The following is a 22015-nucleotide window of genomic DNA, read 5'->3' on the forward strand; positions in this document are numbered from 1 at the left end:
GGGCTCCGGTCGGCGGGGGCGGGGCCGGCGGAGGAGGGGCGGCCTCGGGAGGGTCGGCGGGCGGCGAGCGGCGGCGGGCGGCGAGGCGAGGCGAGGTGAGCTGAGCCCGCGGGGGGCGGGCGGGCGGGCCCCGGCTCCTCCTGCAGCCTGCAGGCGGGTCCGCCGAGCCCCGGGCCGAGCCCCGGGCCGAGCCCCCGGCCGAGCCCCGCGCGGGCCGCTGTGTGACCTTGGCCCGGCTCGCACCCTCTCTGGGCCCCCGAGCGGCCGGGCTGGAGGGCGGCGGCGGCGGGTGGGGCGCCCGGCAGGCGCGCCCGCGGTCCCCTTGGGGGGCTCCGCGGGAGCGTGGACGCCACCTCGGCGGTGCGGGGAGCGGGCCCCACGCCGCAGTGCTCGGGGTGGGCGGGGGGAGACCCCAGGAGCACCCCCCCGGGGCTGCGGGCACCTCCCGCCGGCCTGCGCTGCGCGGCCCCGCCCCGGGGACCCCAGGCCGGCCGCTGCGGGGCCGCGGGGCCTGGAGGGGGCCTCCCCGTCCTGCAGGGACCTTCAGCTCGGACAGAGCGCCCTGCGCTCCGGAGAGGGGAAGCCGTGCCCCGGCCGCGCGCAGGGGGACCTCCAGCTCCGGCTCGGGCTCCTGGCCGCCGGGCACCCCTGGCGAGCCGCTGGCGCGAGCACAACGAGCTACAGTGTGTCCGCGATTTATTAAATTATTTACCCTCCGCCCGGGCTCGGAGGGACGCGGGAGGCTCGGGACGGACGGGGCGTGCGGCCGCCCCTGTGGGGGTCCTGCCCCGGGGCGCGGGTGCAGCCCTTGCCGGTGAGCGCCTGGCGCGGGGCGTGTGAGTCGGGGCCGCCGTCTGCGGGGCCGGGGGCCCACAGGGACCTCGGGACATTGTTTCACACCGAAACAGTTGACGTGCACTGTGCAGGATCAGAGTGTTAGGGCTGATTTGATACACCCGGGCTGCAGTCTGCGCGCCGCACCGGCGGCGGCCCTCACGCCCGGGGCTTTGCTCGCGCTGCGGGCGGGAAGGCGGCGCTGCTCCGCGCTCAGACTGTCTGCGGGGACGCGCGAGGCGCTCCGTTGTCTTGCAAATTAGTTTGCAGGACTTTGGGTTTATTTTTGCAGGCCTGCAATAGCGCTCGCTGTTACTGTGTGCGCGTTTCACCAGTTCAGCCAACACGCAGCCTCTGATCGTTATTTGCAAGATGCCAGGCTGGGCTAGCTGCTGCTGCTATGGTTAGGTGGTTATCATACAGTGTGACTGGTGCATCTAGGTCATTATTTGCAGACTGTGAAGAAACGGGGAAGAGTTCAGTTTATTTCGTGGTGTGGAGTTTTCGCAGGGTGGAGACCACGTATTGGATTGGGGGCGGTCCTTGAAGGCCAAGTAAAGGTTGGAGAGAACATGGCAGGTGGAGGCAGCAGTGTGTAGGGACCTGGAAGCAAGTGGGGTGTTTGGGAGTGCGGTGGCAGCAAGCCCCTGTGTTCACTGGGAGAGAAGGTTTGAGGATTGGGGTCAAAGCTGAGGCTGGAAAGAGATTTCTTACTGAAGGGTCTTGAATGCTATTCTAGAGCTTGGGCTGTTATCCTGCTCTCCTGTGAGGGCATGGTCAAGGTTTTGGGTGGGATGTGATAGGGCTGTGTTTCACGAAAGTTGACAGGTGATAACGGGGAGGGCGGGTTCAGGGTGTGGGGAGCTGCAGACTGAGCTGGGTACAGCTGTAGGGGGAATGGCTCCAGGACCGAGGCCGAGAGAGTGGAGCGGGTCACCAGATTGGAGCAAGCAGGAGAACCCGCAGGGTGATGGTGCTCCGGGGGGTGTGGTGAAGGGGAAAGGAAAAACACTACCAGAACTGGGGTTTCTCACTTTGGGTGCTTCGAGGACAGAGCTGGTGTCTGTGATGAGAAGTGCTGGAGCAGGCGTGGAGGGGCATTTGGGTTTTAGGTTTGCAGAATTCGTGTTGTTCGTGGGCCACCTTGGATGAGACACCCTCTCATAGACAGAGTGTCTGGGGCAGAAGTCTGGGGAGGATGAGCCAGGAAGGGATAGGTGGTGGAAGAGAAGTGTGTCGGATGGCCGACACCAAGCCTGCAGTATACGGCCATGACTGCATATCATCACTGCTGGGGGGTGATTCTCTTCTAGAAAGGTCTGGAGGCTCAAAAGCCCTTGTGGAGGAGAGGCTGTTTCATGATACTGCTGAAACAGATGCTCCTAGTTTATCATTTAAAAAAAAAACACAACTTACATCTTATTTTCGATTTTTAAATCTTCTCTTTCTCTTTAGGAGATAGCAGTTGGTTTCACACCTACTTAGTGTGTCTTGTGGCTGTGGCCAGGGCTGCTGGTTCTCCAGTCATTCGCCAGTAGATGGGCCTCATGATAGCTGACACAGCAACTCCGTCCTTCCTGCAGTTAACCAAGGTGGTGGTTTCTGTAACTGTCTAGAGAACTTGACAAATATTTCGGAGAGGAGAGGGAAATGCCAGACATAGTTGGGTAGGCGAGAGGGGTGGCTGCTACGCCCAACACAAGGGGATGCAGTGAGTGGAGTCCGTGGCTCCCAGAACTCCACCAGTTGGCACTTTTCTCTCCAGGCAGGAGTGGCAGACTCTTTGTGGAGTGTAAGTAGCTCAAGAGAAAGGACCGAGAAATAGTGACATAAGGGGGTCCCCAGGAAGGAGGCCCAGGTGGATCCCTCACTGATGAAGCTCATAATTATAATCTCTCCCCGGGGCTCAAAAGCTCCCAAGTTCTTTTGGTGTCCTACCTCTTAAGTAGGGGCAGTAAACAAGGACATGTGAAAATGATTTGGAAGGTAAAGACCCCAGCACCCACTTGCCGGCCATGGAAGGGTGTGCAGGAGGAGGACTGAACAAGCCGACCACTGCTCTATTAAAAAAAAAAAAAAGTGAGGGGAACACCCAACCAAAAAAGAATTCTTGGTTATAAAAAACACAATGGCAGAAATAAAAAGCTCGGTTGGTGGGTGAAAGACAGTTGAGGAGCTGGGGAAGATAAGCCTAAAAGCAGAGATGGGAAGCGAGAGAAGAAAGGATAGGATCAGGAGTCTGACAGCTGAATAACCCATTTCAGTAGGAAAGAAGAGAAAAAAAGAAGACAAGGCCATCCACAAAATGATGTGAGAGAATTTCCTAGAACCAGAACTGTGTGTGGAAGGGCCCCCCAGGTGGCCATCACTCTGGGTGCAGAGGCAGGTGTCCTTCACTCCCCCCACCCCCGTCTCTCTGGCTCCCCATGTGGGTCCCTGTAGTGTGGGGAGCAGGTGTGCGCAGTGAGGGATGCCGAGTTTCCACAGTAACGAGTGAGAGTTGGGGAAACAAGGGATTTATTTGGAATTGCATGAGGCTGTCAGTTTCAGAATTTGGGTAGTAAGAGTGCGGATGGAGAGAGTTGTGCACACCCACTCCCAGGCACATTGTTGTGAAATTTCAGAACTCGGGGACAAGGAAGATTGTGCTAGCTTCTAGAAAAAGAATAAAAACAGGCCACCAGCAGGACACCATGGAACAGAGCAGAACGCTTTGGGGACCTGTCCACAGCAGCACTGGAAGGTGGAAGGCAAGAGAGCATGGCTTTCGGAATTCCAAAGGAAAATATTTTCCGCCTCGAACTCTGTACTCAGGCAAAGGAGGGTAGAATGAAGAGATTTTTCAGGCATGCTCCAGAAGTTCACATCTCATGTACTGTAAGGCGGCGAGTGACAGCCGTGCTCTCCCTGAATGAGGTGGTGAGTCCAGAAGGACCCAGCCTGAGGAGGTGGGGTTTACCTGGGAGAAGGTAGGGAGGCCAGCGTGCATACCTGAGTGGGGCAGAAGGCCCCTGGGAGAGTTTTGGGGGAAGTGAAATGGGCAAGGGCAGCTGATGTGCTGGAACAGCTGGGGAAGAGATGTGGACAGCTGGCAGAGCTGGGGCTGGACTCGTGATGAGTCCATGGAACACAAAGCAAATGAGAGCACAGACTGTTATTAGTTCCAGGGAAAATAAACCGTTGTGCAGGAAAAGAGAAATAATTACGGTGTACTGCAAGGCTCAGCTGTGAACAGCCTTTGTACAATGATAATAATTTATGTAAACATGGAATATTGCTCTAATTGAAATGATGAGGTGCCTGTCTGGAGACGGTGTGGGAGGAGTGGGATGTGGGTGTGTGAAGGGCCTGTGGGTGGGGTTGGGGGGGACACTGCACTACCATCTGCCCGAGGGGGAGGCCCATACCGAGCCTCAGCCAGCAGGGTGGAGATGGGTAACGGGGAAGGGACAGGGGGCTGCTGTGCATTGTGGTAAATTCCCCAACACTGTTTCATCCTTTAACACACAAACGTGTGTGCCTAACGTTGATAAAAATTAAGACAGCCGCACCAGGCTTCCGGCTTCACTGGATGAGGAGGCTCTAATCTCGCCTGTGTTTGGTGTACCCGCCCTGTTCCTCATCATGGAGAGTTTACTTGTTCCTAATTTCCTCTTCATTATTGTCTTTGTTCTCTGTATCCTGTCTCCTGGCTGTGGTCACATGTCGGAGTGGAGGGCTTTCTTTAGCTATTTTACTTTTCCTTTAACTTACTGTGGAGGGATTTTAAAGCACATTCAGAAGTAGAAAGAGCGCTATTGTGAAATGTTGATTCCCTGTCACCCAGTTTCGGAAATCATAAAATCAGGGTCAGTTGTATCTGTTTTTTTGTGAGCAGAACAGTTCTTTATTGAGTACCTGCTGTATACCAAGCACTGTTCTAAGCCTTGAGGCCACCTGCCTTCTCAAGTGTCTATTTTAGTGCAGACAGACAGCAAATAAGCCAGAGAACATGAAATGGTGGAGGTATGACACATGCCACAGAGAAAAAGCAGGTCTGGATGATGGGTCGTACAGCGTGAGGAGTGACCAGGGGAGGCCTCGCCCATGAGGTGAGCTTTGAGCAGAGATCAGAAGCAAGTGTAGGGTTGAGCCGCCAGATTCCCCTGGCATGCCTGCCTAAGCAGAGGACAGTGGATGCGGGCCAGGCAGCAGAAGCTGATGAACAGCAAGGAGGCCATTGTGGCTGGACTGGGGCCAGTGCGGGTGACAGGGAGGGCAGAGGAAGAGATGAGTGTGGGATTCCATCAGGTAGGGCTTGTCACTGGCCGGTGTAAGGACTGGAAGTGGGAAGCCATCAGGCTCCAGTGATTGGAGGGTTAGAGTCTGGGTATATTTCAGAGATAAAGCTCCAGGCAAGCTCTTAAACTCATTGTGGTGAAATTTATCATCATTATTTTCCCTTGAAATAATTTATTTGAATTAATTTAACTCTGAGAAATGAGTGCTCATTTGGACTCCAGAGTCAAATACCATGTAGCAAATACTTGAGTCTTGTGAGGAATGTAGAAGGTACAACAGATACAGTACCTTTCTTCGAAGAGGTTGAAGTTTGGGAATATGGGACTGGTATGCATGCCTTAACTTGTCTACAGGGAGGTATCAGTGGGGTTTCGGGACCAGTATGAGTGGATTGCCCTCCATGCCCTGCACCCAGCTCCTAGGGGAGCTTACTTTACTTCAAAGGCCAACTTTGGGCTTGATTTTCATTCAGGTCTTTTGGGATGCACATCAACCTTCCGTTTCATCAATGTGACCATTAATTACTTTTTTTTTTAAGATTTTATTTATTTATTCATCACACACACACACACACACACACACAGAGAGGGAGGCCGAGACACAGGCAGAGGGAGAAGCAGGCTCCATGCAGGGAGCCTGATGTGGTACTCGATCCCGGGTCTCCAGTATCATACCCCGGGCTGAAGGCGGCGCCAAACCACTGGGCCATTGGGGCTGCCCTTTATTACTTATTTTTATGTGGATTCTTTGTCAGATGTAGTTCTCAGGGTTAACTGAATACAAAGGAATTAATTCTATAAACAAATAAACCCCAGGGCTGATGGCATCAAGTGAAAATCTGTTTTACCATGGGGATTTTAATCTAGCACCAAAGAGGCAATTGCAGGGCTGGATGACACAGAGCAGAGAGTAAATGTTGAGACCACTCACAGAAGCTTTACAAATTTCTGTTGACTACAGTGATGGGAGCTACACTGAATTATTTGCTTTATATCGTCTTGCAAAGCTGGAAAAGAAGTGGGTAGTTTGGGCAGCCCTGGTGGCGCAGCGGTTTAGTGCCGCCTGCAGGCCGGGGTGTGATCCTGGAGACCCGGGATCGAGTCCCACATGGGGCTCCCTGCATGGGGCCTGCTTCTCCCTCTGCCTGTGTCTCTGCCTCTCTCTCACTCTGTGTCTCTCATGAATAAATAAAAGATAAAAAAAATAATAAAAAGAAGTGGGTAGTTTTTGGTCTTTTTGCCAGTTGCATAAATAAATAAAACTGGAAATATTCTTGGACTTCTTAATGAAGTTCATGTCACTTGATTTAATGCTTAAAAATTGGTTATTTGGACAAGAAGCAAATTCTCCCAGAAATAAAGTTTAAAAAAAAAAATGGAGCATCTACTAAAACCCAACCAATTCTGCATGGAATATTTACTGTAGAGGCTGGTAGGAGGGAGTGGTTGGGAAGGTGGGCTCCTAAATCAGTTGCCTGGGTTCAAATGCCAGCTTTGGACAGGTGCTAGCTCTGCAGACTTGCGCAAGTTTCCTGAACATTTTGCCCCAGTTTTATCACGGTTAGGATGAGGATCAAATAAAGTAATGTACCTAAGACCTTACCATATCACTTTTGAAAACATATTAGCCATTGTTATAATTATGATACAATCAGTTGAAAGCATAGAGACTTCTTTGCTGATAATCAACTATTTGTAGAAAGTATGAATAATAACAAAATAACGTCATATTTATAGAATACAAATATTTGAGGGCCCAATAAAGATAGGAAAATAAATAAGGCAGTGGCCTAGTTCGAAGAGAGAGGCTTAATATTTTACAAAATAGTTTATATGTTATCATGTTCATGTTCTCGGCTCTGGTTAGCAGAAAGACCTTGGTAGATCTTGTCTTGTGGGCGAGGAGCTGAAACTCAGACTTGAGGTGATGTCCCAGGGGGCTTGACAGAGACTGGATTGGGCCCACCCCAGAATGTCTGCAGAACTTCATGGCTGGTGTTTTCATCCTGTATTACGGAAACTGGTGAGAGCTAGTTCGTGATGTTCTGTCGGAAAGGTTTAACTTCTAGAGATTGACTTAATCAGGCTGCTGACATTTTTTTTTCTTGAAATCAGATGTATCGAGGCATAATTTACATACAGTAAAATGTACACATTTTAAGTGTGTGGTTCAATAAATGTGGACAAATGTGTCCACCTGTGTAACTACCACTGCCGCCAATACAATGTAACATTTCCATCACCCAGTTTTCTACTGTCCCTTTGTATCCTGTGATTTCTGTCACTGTTTTTGCCTTTTGAAAAATTCCTGTGAGTGGAATCATGTAGGATGTACTTTTCCGTGTCTGGGTTCTTTTGTTCAGCGTAATATCCAGGAGGTTAATCCATGTTGTTGCATGTACTGATTCATGAATCAGTGGCTGGTTCTGTCCTATTGCTGGGTAGATTTCCACCAAACAAGCACACCACAGTTTGTGTGTTCATTCACTTGTTGAAGGACCTCTGGGTTGTTTTCAGTTTGTAACTGTTTTGAATAAAGCTGCGGTGAGCATTCCTGTACACATCTTTGTGTGGACAATTACTTCATTCATGGATCTGGTCTTTGGTGCTATATCTAAAAGGTATTACCACACCCAAGGTCATGTAGGTTCTCTCCTGTGATCCTCTAAGGAGTTTTGTGGTTTTGCAGTGTACGTTTAGGTCTGTGATCCACTTTGAGTTAATTTTTGTGAAGGCAGAAAAGTCTGTGTCAAGATTCTTTCACATGTGTTTATCTTTGCATGTGGATGTCTGGCTGTTCCAGCACTCATGATTGATGCAGGCTATCTTTGCCCCATTGGGTTGCCTTTGCTCCTTTGCTACAGATGAGCTGACTATATTTATGGGCTCTCTGTTCTTTTCCATTGATCTTTTTCTCTGTTCTTTTGCCAATACCACATTATCTTGATCACTGTGGCTTTATGATAACTCTTGAAGTTGGGGAGTCAGTCCTCCAACTTGGTTCTTCTTTAGGATTATGTTGGCTAATCTGGGTCTGTTCCTTCACATATATGGTTTAGAAACTGTTGATAATAACAAAATAACTTCCTGGGATTTGATTGGGATCACATTGAATCTATAGATTAAGTTGGGGAGAACTGATATCTTGACAAACTGAGTCTTTCCCCACCCACGGAATATCTCTCCATACATGTTATACATACTTTGTTAGATTTATACCTAGATATTTTATTTTGGGGAGTTCTAATATAAATGGAATTGTGCCTTTAATTTCAAATTCCACTTGTTCATTGCTGATATATGGGAGAGTAGTTAACTTGTATTAACTTTGTATCCTGCAAACTTGCTCTAATCATTTGAGCCTTAAAATTGAATAATTGAAAAATCATCAGTAATCTGAGCTTTGTATATCATATTTTGATGATCAGTTTGATTGGTCTTTAAATAGAGTCCCTGAGCATTTTTGTAGTATATCTACTTTTATGATTCTTATAGAACCATCTAGGAACTGAAAAATATGCTTGATATTTTTTAATACCAACTTTTCTGACTTTTAAAAAGTCTTAGCATAAAAAGAGAATCTAGTCTGTATACAAAAAGAGTTGATTTCAGCTTTATTCGTAATGGTCAAAAGGAACTAACCTAAAAGCCCATCAGTTGGCAAATGGATAAACAGTGGTATGTCCATACAATGGAATACTGCTCAGCCATAAAAAAGGAACATACAACGGCACAAGCAACAACCTGGAACAAATCTCAGAAGCATCTTAGGAAGTGAAAAGCCTGCATCCTACATGGTTTCATGTAGGTGACTTTATAGGAGAGGCAGAACCAAGGACAGAAGACAGTTTAGTAGTTGCCTGGAGCTGGGTGTTGGGGAAGGAGAAGGGCACTTTTGAGAGTGATGGAAATGTTCTGGATCTTAATTGCAGTGTATCTTAATAGTGGTGTATGTTTGCCAACTCATCGGACTCTACAGTTAAAAAGACTGAGTTTTACTGTATGTAAACCAGACCTCAGTAAACCTGATTAAAAAAGAAAAGGAAAAACAGAGGTGCCAAAGTGTTTTAATCAGGAAAGAAGAGTCTTTTAAACAAATGGTGCTGGAACAGCTGGATATCTATAGGGGGAAAAATTAATCTCAACCCCTCCCTCTGGAACATTCATGTTGGATAGTGGCAGAAACTCTCTGCATTTGACATTTCTTTTCACTGTGGCAATGACTTTATATCCATTTCTTGACACTTTCTGTTTTAGGATTTATTGATTTATTTTTAGAAAGAGCATGCACATACATATGAGTGGAGGGAGGGGGAAGAAGAGGGTGAGAATCTCCAGCAGACTCCACGCTGAGTACGGAGCCTGATGCGGGGCCAATCCCATTACCCTGACTGAGATCACGACCGGATCCAAAACCAAGTCAGATGCTCAGCTCTTTGGACTGAGCCACCTAGGCACCCTCCATTTCTTAACACTTTCTGTTCATTTCTCACTGGTTCAATCACTTCTTTCCCTAATGTGTAGTAAACACATACATCCCAGTACAAGTGACAAAGCAAATATACATATTAGGGTTCTCCAGAAAACAGAATCTGTAGGGTCTGTAAAGAGATTTATTTTATTTTAAGGAATTGGCTCACAATCCTGGAGGCTGAGAAGTTCAGACCCACTGGGGCTGGTGGTGTTAAATTCTAGTCCCAGTCCAAGCCTGAGGGCAAGAGACTTCCAATCCCAGCTCAAAAACAGGCAGAGAGGAAATTCTCTCCTCTTTCACCTTTTTTGTTCTATTCAGGCCTTCAGCAGATTGGGTGAAGCACACCCATTCTGGGGAAGGCCATCTGCCTGACTAGTCTACTACATGAAACGTCCATCTCATGCAGAAACACCCTGAATCCTGTGTGACTAGCATTCTGGGCCGCCCACTGCTTGGTGAAGGGACGCAAAATCAGTCAGCACGTACCTCTTGACCTTTTGTACCATGGTCATCAGTTCTGTTATGGAAGTGTGAAAAGGGCCCTTACACAGGTCCTCACATGGGTCTGGCCACGTGGTATGCTCTCCCAGGTAAGGTTGATATACACTTGAATGTGAGGGAGCTCAGCCCTAGGCTGTCTGCCCCGGACTGCCCTGTCTTCCCCCAGATTTTTGCCCACTGTGGGTGTGAAGACCCCCTCAGACCAGCAGCCTTACATGGGCAGCCGGGGTGGGGCTCCTGCCTTGATGGATGGGTGAAGAGGAATGTTTAGCAGCCCCACCCTGAGCTAAGAAACACCTCTTTCCGCACAGCCCCCTTGTTTTTGGGTTAAACCTAACCTGAAGCCTAATTGTATCAGGAGTGTTCACAAGGTCTTTGACAAAGCCGCTGCAGAAAACCAGCCCCCTGGGGGCAAAGCTTTTGGGTGAGACTTTGCTGTCCATTCTCTTGCTGGAGGCAGAAGTCTGAGACTGCCTTGCAGCAAGGCCGCTGTAAATCATTTCCTCTCCTATAAGGCTTTTTGGTGACTGCTTTTTGACATCATGGGAGATTCATGTTTGGAAATAATGCTTTTATTTTTTGAACGAGTATTACTTAAAGGTCAGTGGTGTTCCCTGACTTTCTTCTGCATCCAGAGGGCTCTTGAGTCTTCACCTGGCTCCCCCACAACTGTGCCACCCTCCTCTCAGAAGGCCGCTGAGTGTCCCCCAAGCTCCTGGCTCTACGGCTTCTGTGCCTGGCCCAGAAACACACATGTCCCACTCCCTTTAAAAAAGTAAAACCTGTTGGCGATGCCATGTGGTCCTCTTGTCTTTGCTCTTTGCACCCCTGAAGAGCTGTGAACTGATGATCATGCATGTCTGAAGCAGCAGAGTCCCTTCCTTTCAGGCACTGCTCCCACACGCCCTTTATGTTTTATTTTTTTAAAGATTTTATTTATTTATTAATGAGAAACACACAGAGAGAGGCAGAGACATAGGCAGAGGGAGAAGCAGGCTCTCTGCGGGGAGCCTGATATGGAACTCGATCCCAGGACCCCGGGATCACGATGCCCTGAGCCGAAGGCAGATGCCCAACTGCTGAGCCACCCAGGCGTCCCCTGCATGCCCTTTAATACAATCAACCCGCCTTGTCTCCACAACTGCTGTTTCTGTGGCTTGTTTGAGATTAGAGGTGACAACACACAGAACTGCCCTTGTTCCTGGATAGTAAACATGACCCATGGCCTCAGCCTCATCGGTAAGCAGTGTCAGCTTCGTGTTGAGGAGCTCATCATCTTGGTTTGCAAAGGCCTGGAAGGGGTTGCCCCCAAAGCCAGGCTGGTTCTGGGGCAGGACTCCAGGGCAAGACAAGGCCACCAGAACCAGTCTTACCTGTGAAGAACCAGATGCATGGAGTTTGGGCCGTCCCAGGAAAGACTTGTCTTGTTTTCACACACCCATCCCCTCACTGTACATTTTTAACATTTGTTTGATAAACGAATTGCAGGTAAAGTCAGCCTGTTGGGCTTCTGTGCAGGGTTTGGGGTTAAGCTGTGGCTCTAGCTTTATAACCTTTGTTACTTATGGCTCGCTCCCCCACTAAAGGCCTGCCTTGTCTTTGTAAATTTCATTTACTTTTATTCAAATATTTATTTTTATACCCTGTCCTGCATTTTGCTTTATTTATTCAACAGTACCTCTTATAAATTCCTCCAAGCTCTAGCTCTTATTCAGTCTTTTCCAATTTTCCCATTGTGGTAAAACACACAGAATGTAGAATTAAAAAAAAAAAAAAAAAAGAATGTAGAATTTATCATCTTAACCCTTAAGTGTACAGTTCATGTTGTGTGGAACACATTCACGCTGTGTACAACCATCACCACCTCCCGTCTCTAGAATTCATTTCATCTTTCACACTGATCCTCTGTCCCCATTAAACACTGACCTCCCCCATCTCCCTCCCCAGCCCCTGGAATCCTTCAGTCTGTCTCTGGGAATCTAACTCTTCTAGGAACCTCATATGAGCAGAATCATGCAGCATTTGTCCTTTGTGACTGCCTCATTTCACTCAGCATCATGTCCTGTAGGCTCCTCTACATCATACCAGGTACCAGGATTTCCTTCCTCGTTGAGGCTGAGCGATACTCCATTGTGCACGTTTGCCACACTTTGTTATCTGTTTACCTTCCATTGCACACTTGGGTGACTTCTACCTGTTGACTCTTATGAATCATGCTGCTGTGAACATGGCTGTACAAACACCTCTTTGAGACCCTGCTTTCAGTCTTTTGACTATAGACCCAGAAGTGGGATTGTTGAATCATATGATAATTTTAGATGGTATTTATATTTTTAATATTTTGAGGAGCCTCCACACTGTTTTCTGCAGTGGCTGCACCAGTTTGCATTCCCATTAATAGGACAAAACAGGGTGGCTCCTTTGGCTCAGCAGTTTAGCGCCACTTTCAGCTCAGGGTGTGATCCTGGAGGCCCAGGATTGAGTCCCACGTCAGGCTCCCTACATGGAGTCTGCTTCTCCCTCTGCCTCTTTCTCTCTCTGTCTCTCATGAATAAATAAATAAAATCTTTAAAAAAAAAAAAAAAAAAAAAAAGGACAGGACAGTTCCAGTCTCTCCATATCCTGGCTAACACTTATTTTCTGGTTTTGTTTAAGATTTTGTTATTTTTTGTTGTTTTAAAGCTTTTATTTATTCATGAGAGAGATGGAGAGAGAGGCAGGAACACAGGCAGAAGGAGAAGCAGGGAGCCCGATGCGGGACTTGATCCTCAACCCCAGAATCACACCCTGAGCCAAAGGCAGATGCTCAACTGCTAAGCCACCTAGGCATCCCAGATTTTATTTTTTTTAAAGTGAGCTCTACACCCAGTTTGAGGCTCAAACTCATAATCCTGAGATCAGGAGTTGCATGCTCCACCCACTGAGCCAGTCTGGCGCCTCTGTTTTGTTTTGTTTGTTTTGTTTTTCATTGGAGCCATCCAAATGGATGTGAGGTGGTACCTCACTGTGATCTTGATTTGCATTTCCCTGATGACAAGTGATGTTGAGCATCTTTCCACATGCTCATGGGCTGTCTACATATTTTCAGGGAAATGTCTGTTAAAGTGATTTGCCTTTTCTTGAATTGGGTTGTTTAATGTTTTTTTCTTTTGAGTTTTATGAGTTCTGCATTCATTCTGGATAGTAAGCCGTCATTAGACTACATGATTTGCAAACATTGTCTCCCGTTCTGTGGGACTCTTCCCTGTGGATAGTGCCTTTTGATGCACAAAAGTTTCTAATTTGCATCGAGTCCAGTTGGTTGATTTTTTCTTTTGTTGTTAATGCCTTATTTTTTTTATTACTGTGTGTCTTTTCTAAAAGGAAAAATGGTTCTTTTCTCATTGTAAAAACCAATCGAAGCTCAGTGTAAAGAAAAACAAATTTAAATACAAAACGCCGGGAAGGAATATGTCAGAATTACCCAGCCACCTACCTTCTGGGGATGTTTGTGGCTGCTGTCCTGGGGCTGGGTGATGGTGGGGTACCCTCTTTACCTGAGTGCAGTCCATGCCTACTGATGACCGGCCCCTAACACGAGAACTCTCCTTTCCATGACCCACAGGTCCACGGAGTGGTCCAGTCTGCATGACGTAAGCTATAAATCTCATTATGAATACGTGAGTTGACTCGCTGTTTACAATGTAAGCCGTAGATTCATTGTGTGGATGAGGAAAGCACCCTGGGGGGAATGCCCATGTGACCTGCTGCTGGCTCAGGGTCAGACAGTGAGAAGTATGGGACTTCAGCCGGAGTGTCCAGTCATACTTAAGTAGGTTATTTATGGACTAAGAACAAAACGTCAAACATTAAGTATAATAAAGACTAAAAGATTATAGTGTTAGGTGCTATACACCAAATAAGGAAGAAATGAGAGAGAGAGAGCACAAGCAGAGGGAGTGGTAGTCAGAGGAAGAGGGAGAAGCAGACTCCCTGCTGAGCAGGGAGCCTGACTTTAAACGTCTTCTGGTTAAAATAAGCTTTCTTTGAACTCAGAGAACCACATTCAGAACAGTTAACAAAGAAACATCAGATGCATCTGTTCCACCTCTGTTGGGGTGCAGACACCTGTGGAGCATTGAGGGCTACCAGGCTGACCACAGCTCACTCAGCTGTGACCTCTGCCTCCAGGACCAGCACCTCTGCATCTGTTGGGTCAGAGAAGCCAGGAAACACACCCCCATGTGTGACAAACACACACCTGTCAGCACCTGAATTTTTAAGGAAGCACAATCCTTCTGAGCCCCTTCTGTTCACTAGATTGAATTTAGAACAAGAAGAAACTTGTAGTGTGACTTCAGTCCCTGGGGGGAGATGGGGAAACATGGTGGGGAGGGGCTGAGTCAGGTGCATGTGTCCTACCAGGACTACTATATACAAATGCTCTCTACCGTGGAGTACCACGCAGGTCCAGAAAAGAAGGAACTGTTGGTAATATAACCATGTGGATGAGTCTCAAAGCTTGTCCTGTGGGATTCTGTTTCTAGGACACTCTAGAAAATGCAAACTAATTTAAAGTGACAGAAAACAGAGGAGTGGCTGGAGGGGAGGGATGAGCTGGGGAGAAGGGTTCGAAGGGGCACAAATGAGCTCAGGGGGTTGGTGGAGATGTTCACTCTCTGACCATGGTGATGGTGTTGCGGGTGCATAGATGCATCCAAGCGCATCACGCTATTTTAAGTAGATGTCGTCACTCGTGCATCACTTACATTTCACAGAGCAGTTCAGAAGAACAAGGACATTTAACAGTAGCAGCGCCATGGGAGCATGACTTCCAGAGTGAGGCTTGAATCCAGATGTTGATGGGACACCTCTGGGCCATAGGCTCCTCAGCTGTAGGAGGGTTTTGCTCCCTGCCCTGAGGTCATGTGCAGAGGGCCTGAAGGAAGGTGTGTGGGTAGCACGCTCCTCCCAGCGTCTGGCACACGGTGAGAGGTCTTTAAAGGGCAGCTCCTATTAAAAAGACATTATCTGATGTATTATATGCTCCTAAAGGTAATTGACCATGTCTTTTCCTTGCAATTAAACTGAAGTCATATTAAATTATTAGTAAAGAAAAAAAAATTATTAGTAAAGAGGGCAGCCCCGGTGGTGCAGCGGTTTAGCGCCGCCTGCAGCCCGGAGTGTGATCCTGGAAACCAGGGATCGAGTCCCACGTCAGGCTCCCTGCATGGAGCCTGCTTCTCCCTCTGCCTGTGTCTATGCATCTCTCTCTCTCTCTCTCTCTGTGTGTGTGTCTCTCATGAATAAATAAATTTTAAAAAATCTTTTAAATAAATAAACAAACAAACAAACAAATAAATAAATAAATTATTAGTAAAGAGAGTCAGTTTTCAAAAAATGGCATGGGCCCTGGCATTTGTCAACGTGCATGTACTACTTCTTGGCTGGAAAATAAGCAGAGGTATTTGTTTATGTTATGTGTTGTATTTATGGATTATTCATCATAACCGAAAATTCACTTACGTGGTTCTTAGCATTCTAAGTACTCAGCGCGGTCCCTGGTGTGTGGCTGGCACCTGTGCCCATGGACAGGATTTGGTGACTCTGCAGCATCTCCACGGTGTTTGTGATCTAATTTTACAAACAGGCTGTGACTTTGTGTGATTGTAACCATTAAGAGGGCATTAGAGCTATTGTTTTATTGCACACACACCCATGATGCCCTCTGCTGACCCTCTGGCAGAGACTGGCACCTCTGACCCTGAAGGTTTGCATGGTTTGTGACGCAGTGACTCCCTTCACATGTGACATGTACACAACACTGCATGCTGCCCTGGCCTGTGGCAGGGTGGGGTCAACCAGGTTTCTCTCTCCCCCAGCCATGTGGCCTTCTCTGTAGGGGTGCGTTAAGAGCACTGGGGACTCAGAAAGGGCTGCCCGATGACGGTGACGGCAACCAGAATATTTCAGCACCTTTCACATAAAAGCTCATACATACTATCCTTCATATGCCGGCCTTCATATCATGAGCATGTATCACTTTCTCCATTAAAAAAACAAAAGGGAGGACAGCCTAGGTGGCTCAGCAGTTTAGCGCCGACTTCAGTTCAGGGCAGGATTCTGGAGTCCCAGGATCAAGTCCCACGTCGGGCTCCCTGCATGGAGCCTGCTTCTCACTCTGCCTGTGTCTCTGCCTCCCTCTCTCTGTGTGTGTGTGTGTGTGTCTCTCATGAATAAATAAATAAAATCCTTAAAAAAAAAGAAGAAAGAATTTAAAAAAAAAAACAAAAGGGAGGTGCCTGTGTGGCTCAGTACGTAAAGTGTCTGCCTTCAGCTCAGGGCCCCACACTGGGCTCCCTGCTCAGTGGAGAATCTGCTTCTCCCTCTCCCTCTGCTTGTGCTCATGCACTCACTCGTGCTCTCCCCCAAATAAATAAATCTTAAATAAATCCAAAGGAACCGAGCATAGACAAAAGCTACATGTGGGTGGAGATTGCTTCCAAATTTCAGTCTTGAAGTCTTAGGTTCATTTAGTGAAAATGCATCAGGTCCCAGGTATGTAGTCGAATGCATACAAGGCAGACAAATGCAGAGAGGTTCAGCCAGGGAGAAGTCCGTGTGTGCAATGGAGGGGCTCTCCCTGGAGCACCCCCAAGACATGCTCTGGCTGTGTCTACTCTGATGCCTGCACTGATAGCTCCTGGTATGTCTTAAAAGTGGACATTCTGGGTTTGGGCCACTTTATAGTAGTGCATCCATTTTCTCTTTAGGCTGGACTCGTGTCTGAGTTTTGTCACACTCACTGAACATGGGTGTGATCATTTGTCTTTTGCCCTCTACCTCCTGAAAGGGGCTGTTAGTCCACGTCCAAGATACAGACCTCAAAACAGAGAGGTGAAGGTGAGTAATCTCACTGGAAGGGATTCACATCTTCCGGGACCCACGAGGATGGCCAGCATTGTTCCTTAGGGCTGCTGTCACAGGACGGCACTGGGCACAGGGGCCAGCTGTGTTGGGTCTACACCCACAGGCATGTGTGTTCACACAAATTAGCACTACATTTGCTCTTTTGTCTTCCTCATCTTTTTTTGCTTTCTATCCACCTCTGAGGTCCCTGTCTTGTATAGTTGATTCTTTTTGAGCTAGGGGGACAGCCTGATATTCATCCTAATTTCAGTGTCCAGCTCTGATTTTCAACCCATCTTTCCAGCTTATTTTTTTTTCATCTTTCTGAATCTAGATTCCAGCAGGGTGGGCCAGCTGTGCTGGTGGCTTGGAGGACTGCCCTCTGGGGGAGAGAGCCTAGCAAAAGGGTAGGTAAGTGTAGTTACACGCTTGGGGATCTGGCAGGGGACCAGACCCTGGCAGGTGGCTCTCAATGGGTGACCTCTTTTGATTAATGTTTGACCAATGTTTTCCATTCTGAGGTGGGACAGGAAGCAGAGTGCCACCTAACCCTACATGCTACCACCTCTGTGCATCCCAGTGATTATGGCCTGGTGTGGAAGGGGAGGCCCAGCTTCCCCCTGGGCCCTTCTGTTGTAAAGGAAGGGGAATCCCAGTGTGACCCCCCTGCTTTGCACCATCATCTTCTGCCTGTTGGTGCCAGGTGGAGGAGATGGGCTTCCTGCCTGGCCCTGCAGAACTGTGATGGTGGGGGAGGTTTTTCCACTGGTGTTTGGCTTAAGTAGAGCAAGGGTTTCCAAAAAGATGTTTCTGTTGTTCGATCACTGTGAGGTTCCCAAGACCCCTCTCAGTCCTCATACCAGTGGTAAATAGGGATGGGGTCCCAAGACTACCCTCAAGTTGGATAATTCATGGCAAGGACCCATGGAGCTCACTGGAAGGTGTTGTACTCACTATTGTGGTTTCTCGCAGGAAAGGATTCAGATTACAGGTCAGGGGAAGAGATGCAGGGAAGGGTTGTCCCCTCCCAGTGGAGGTCTGGACAGTGCCGGCTCCACCTGGCATCGATGTGTGACAGCGTGTGTGGAGTACGCCCCCCAGGTCTCTGTGTCCACAGTCTCTACTGGGGCTTTGCCATCAAGTGGGTCAACTCCCCACATGGCTAACCTCGATCTTCAGCCCCTCTGGAGATTGGGCTGCCACCATGGAACCCAGAGCTCCTCCAGCCCCCAATCACATTGTTAGACGCTGTGGTGTGGCCTTAGGTCCCCAGTAAACAGAGACCATCGCATCTGGGCAGGCCTTCCAGGGGCCCAGAGCCCCCTCCCAGGAGCTGCGGTTAGGGTAGGCCTCTCTGGGTGGGCTCAGCCCTTTACCGCAGCCACTCTTGCCTGCCCTTTGCTTGGGCTCTTCGGAGGCTCTTCTTGGAACTTCTTTCCTGTGCTTGTTGGCTCTTCAGGGTTGGAGGCAGTGCCCTCTGGGACGTGCAGCAGGAAGTAAGTAACCCACAAGCTCGTCCTCCTGTTGCTCCTCAAGTAGCCAGGTCCCTGGCCTGTCCTTTCTGAGCCGTCCTATGCCTGGTGGTTCTCTAGTTGTTTAGCAGTGAGTCGGCGGATCTGTAATGGAGCTGCCCCCTCGGGGTTGGAACCAGAAGCGGAGCCGGAGGAGGCCCTGGAGGTGATGACTACATGTCCTCTCATCTGCAGGCTAGTGTCCCGGCCCTGGGTTTCCTGCAACTGAAACAGCATTCTCTGTCCCAGCACCTGATCAGACACTGCCTCATTTTCCCTGTGAAGTACTCGGGACAGAGTTGGTGCTCAGCATATCTGTCAAACAGGACTGGCCCAAGGATGGGGTCCTCTGGCATTTCTGGTATTGACCTTGACTGTGGTCAAGGACAGCCCTCAGTGGAAGTTGTAAGTGAGCCACAAATCCCTTGTCTGGCCTGCATCTCCCCACATACAAGGGTGGCCACCTGCCTCTGAGCCAGCAGGCCGGCTGGTCGACCTCGTCAGGTGTGGTTCCAGCACCTGCTGACATTCACACATGCCTGCCCTCCCTTTGCCTTCCCTTTGCCCTCCCAGCGCCCTTTGGTTTTGAAGATTAAGCAGCCTTTCCTCATCTTCAGCCATGGCTCTGCCACTGTCTGGCTCCTCTGCACAGGCACTGACAGTGCTTTTAAGGCCTGGAAAGCTCTCTCATGGACCCATTTTTAGCTGCCCAGTGGACCCTCCCTCTCTCCCCTCTGATCTCACACGTGCTCTGCCCTTTCCATATCGAGGGGCGCAGAGACAGTGCACAGTGCCCAGCACACATCAGCGACACACAGCAGCCTGTCACTGACGTGTTTATCTGCATTAAATGTGCACAGTGAAAGATTTTTCTCAGGGCTGGGGTGTCTTTAGCATGTTTATAAGTTGTAGCGTGCATTCAATTTTAACCTTGTGTTTTTGTTTTGCTGACAACCTCTCCTTCCTCCTCAGCACCTCTTACGCATGAGGGTCTGTCCCCTCAGTTCACTTCAGTGACAAAGGATCTCCAGTGACCTTGCCGGCCACACGCATCCTCCTGGGCTCCTCCAGCAGTGTTAGAAGCAGCATTAGTTATATTGCACAGAGGGGCTGAAGCTCAGCAGGCGGCCTCACAAAGCCGAAGTCGTTGAGGAGGATGGCGGTGTGAGGGGCAGGGCGGGGACTCTGAGCACCAAGCGAGTCCGAGACCTCGGCAAGCACCTTCCGTTGGAATCTTGAGACCACAAGAGGACGCCCTAGCTGGACGGTGGTCTTTAATGTGGCTCTGTGTTACCTTTCCAGGGTCCCGAGAGCAGTGTCCTGTCTCCATGAAGCTGACGTGAGAGCATCCAGGTGAAAGGGCCTCTGCCCTGTCTGCGGACAGAATGACCAAAACCCGGCTCTTCCGCCTGTGGCTGGTCTTGGGGTCTGTCTTCATGGTCCTCTTGATCATCGTGTACTGGGACAACGTGGGCACCGCGCACTTCTACCTGCAGACGTCCTTCCCCAGGCCGCACCCCCTGGAGCCGCTGCCCACCCCCGGGCACGGGGCAGAGAAGGAATTCACGTCGGACGTGGATGCGTTCTTGCAAAAGTTGCTTGGCGGCAGCCTGAAGCAGAGCCCCCTTTCTGGTAAAAGGCCGGAGCAGCCCTCCGTGCCGGCATCCAGCAGGCCTGGGCTGAGCAACGCGGAGGAGAGCGTGAGGGGCTATGACTGGTCTGCCCGTGACACCCAGCAGGGCCCAGACCCAGGGGGGCAGCAGGCCGAGAGGAGGAGTGTGCTCAGGGGGCTGTGCGCCAACGCCAGCTTCGTGTTCCCCACCAAGGAGCGCTCCTTCGACGACATTCCCAACTACGAACTCAACCACCTCATCGTGGACGACCGCCACGGGGTCATCTACTGCTACGTGCCCAAGGTGGCCTGCACCAACTGGAAGCGCGTGATGATCGTGCTGAGCGAGAGCCTCCTGGACCGGGGCACCCCCTACCGCGACCCCCTGGACATCCCCCGGGAGTATGTGCACAACTCCAGCACCCACCTGACTTTCAACAAGTTTTGGCGCCGCTATGGCAAATTCTCCCGCCACCTGATGAAGATCAAGCTGAAGAAGTACACCAAGTTCCTGTTCGTGCGGGACCCCTTCGTCCGCCTCATCTCGGCCTTCCGCAGCAAGTTCCAGCTGGAAAACGAGGAGTTCTATCGGAAGTTCGCGGTGCCCATGCTCAAGATGTACGCCAACCGCACCGGCCTGCCTGCGTCCGTCAGCGAGGCCTTCAGTGCTGGCCTCAAGGTGTCCTTCGCCAACTTCATCCAGTACCTGCTGGACCCGCGCACCGAGAAGCTGGCGCCCTTCAACGAGCACTGGAGGCAGGTGCACCGCCTCTGCCACCCCTGCCAGATCGACTACGACTTTGTGGGGAAGCTGGAGACGCTGGACCAGGACGCCGCCCAGCTCCTGCGGCTCCTCAAGGTAGACAAGGTCCTACACTTCCCCCCGAGTTACCGGAACAGAACTGCCAGCAGCTGGGAGGAGGACTGGTTTGCCACCATCCCCCTGGCCTGGAGGCAGCAGCTTTACAAACTCTATGAGGCGGACTTTGTCCTCTTTGGTTACCCCAAGCCTGAACACCTGCTTAGAGACTGAAGGCGTCAGGGGACGGACCCAGACAGCACGACAAACTGGGGTGGTGTTGTTGCTTCAAACCCGGACCAAGGGCTTGCCGCACCGCCGCCTTCCTCCCAGGGATGGGGCGATGGGTTGCCGCGTATATTTTTTTATGGCTTTGTGTCCCTCCCACACTGCTCCCGTTGACGAGGCAGCTGGACGCACCAGGAATCAGCCATCCCCACACTCCGGTTTTTAAAATCACTTGACGATTTTGCAATCTGGACTTACTATTTACTCCACTGCCTATATCCCTTGAGTACTGTGTTAATATTGTTTTTTTAAATTAATATATTTCAGATATTTAATATGAAAAGTGGAGGAGAGGATGGAGTAAATGTTACATCTGCTTCTGCCTCCCGCTTTTGTGGTTATTCTGCTAGAGGTGCAGGTGCTCGGTACAGGGCTCTGAGAGGTGGACCTCAGAGACGTCTCTCAGGTGAAGGCAGGGAATATTCGTGGTCCTCTTCAGCAAAGAAGACATTCCTGAGACTGCAAGAGGACGCCCTACAGGGCGCTTGCAATCAGGCCTCACCTGTATTTTTAAAAGGGTAGCAGACAGATCGTTGGCGAGCAGAAGCTCTCTGACCGTGTGGTATTTCTGAGAAGGGAAAGCAGTTAGAGGGGTTTTCTACCGGAGACCATACTTCAGGTCACAGTCACAGAGGCAGGACACTAGCTGCAGATGTTACCACAAAGTCATAAATCACAGATGTAAGGATGTAACAGGGATGCTTTGAGTAGGAGTCTATCTCGAGACTCTGTTCCCTGACTTCAGCAAGGTGGGGCTGGGGTGAGATTGTTGTCATAGGCCTGGTGGCCTGGGTTCAGCCCTGGTGACCTTCCCCCTCGGGTACGTGA

General features: G+C 49.6%; 1 protein-coding gene across 25 annotated transcripts; it reads left to right on the forward strand.

The window, feature by feature from the left end:
* The first annotated feature begins 5 nt into the window (after nucleotides 1-5).
* Nucleotides 6-21504, forward strand: CHST12 (carbohydrate sulfotransferase 12). Of its 25 annotated transcripts, none has more exons than XM_072836767.1 (4): nucleotides 58-95; nucleotides 13694-13721; nucleotides 17312-17384; nucleotides 19791-21504. In XM_072836767.1, the coding sequence occupies exon 4, from the start codon at nucleotides 19874-19876 to the stop codon at nucleotides 21131-21133; it is 1260 nt and encodes a 419-aa protein (XP_072692868.1). In that variant the 5' UTR covers nucleotides 58-95; nucleotides 13694-13721; nucleotides 17312-17384; nucleotides 19791-19873; the 3' UTR covers nucleotides 21134-21504. The 25 variants fall into 25 exon arrangements, with proteins under 25 accessions (XP_072692865.1, XP_072692871.1, XP_072692890.1 ...); XM_072836769.1 differs by lacking the exon at nucleotides 58-95 and adding an exon at nucleotides 6929-7137 and having other exon boundaries at nucleotides 13694-13748; XM_072836772.1 differs by lacking the exon at nucleotides 58-95 and adding an exon at nucleotides 6929-7137.
* Nucleotides 21505-22015: the final 511 nt, after the last annotated feature.

This window comes from Canis lupus, chromosome 8 (genome assembly GCF_048164855.1).
Source record: "Canis lupus baileyi chromosome 8, mCanLup2.hap1, whole genome shotgun sequence".
NCBI classification, from domain to species: domain Eukaryota; kingdom Metazoa; phylum Chordata; class Mammalia; order Carnivora; family Canidae; genus Canis; species Canis lupus.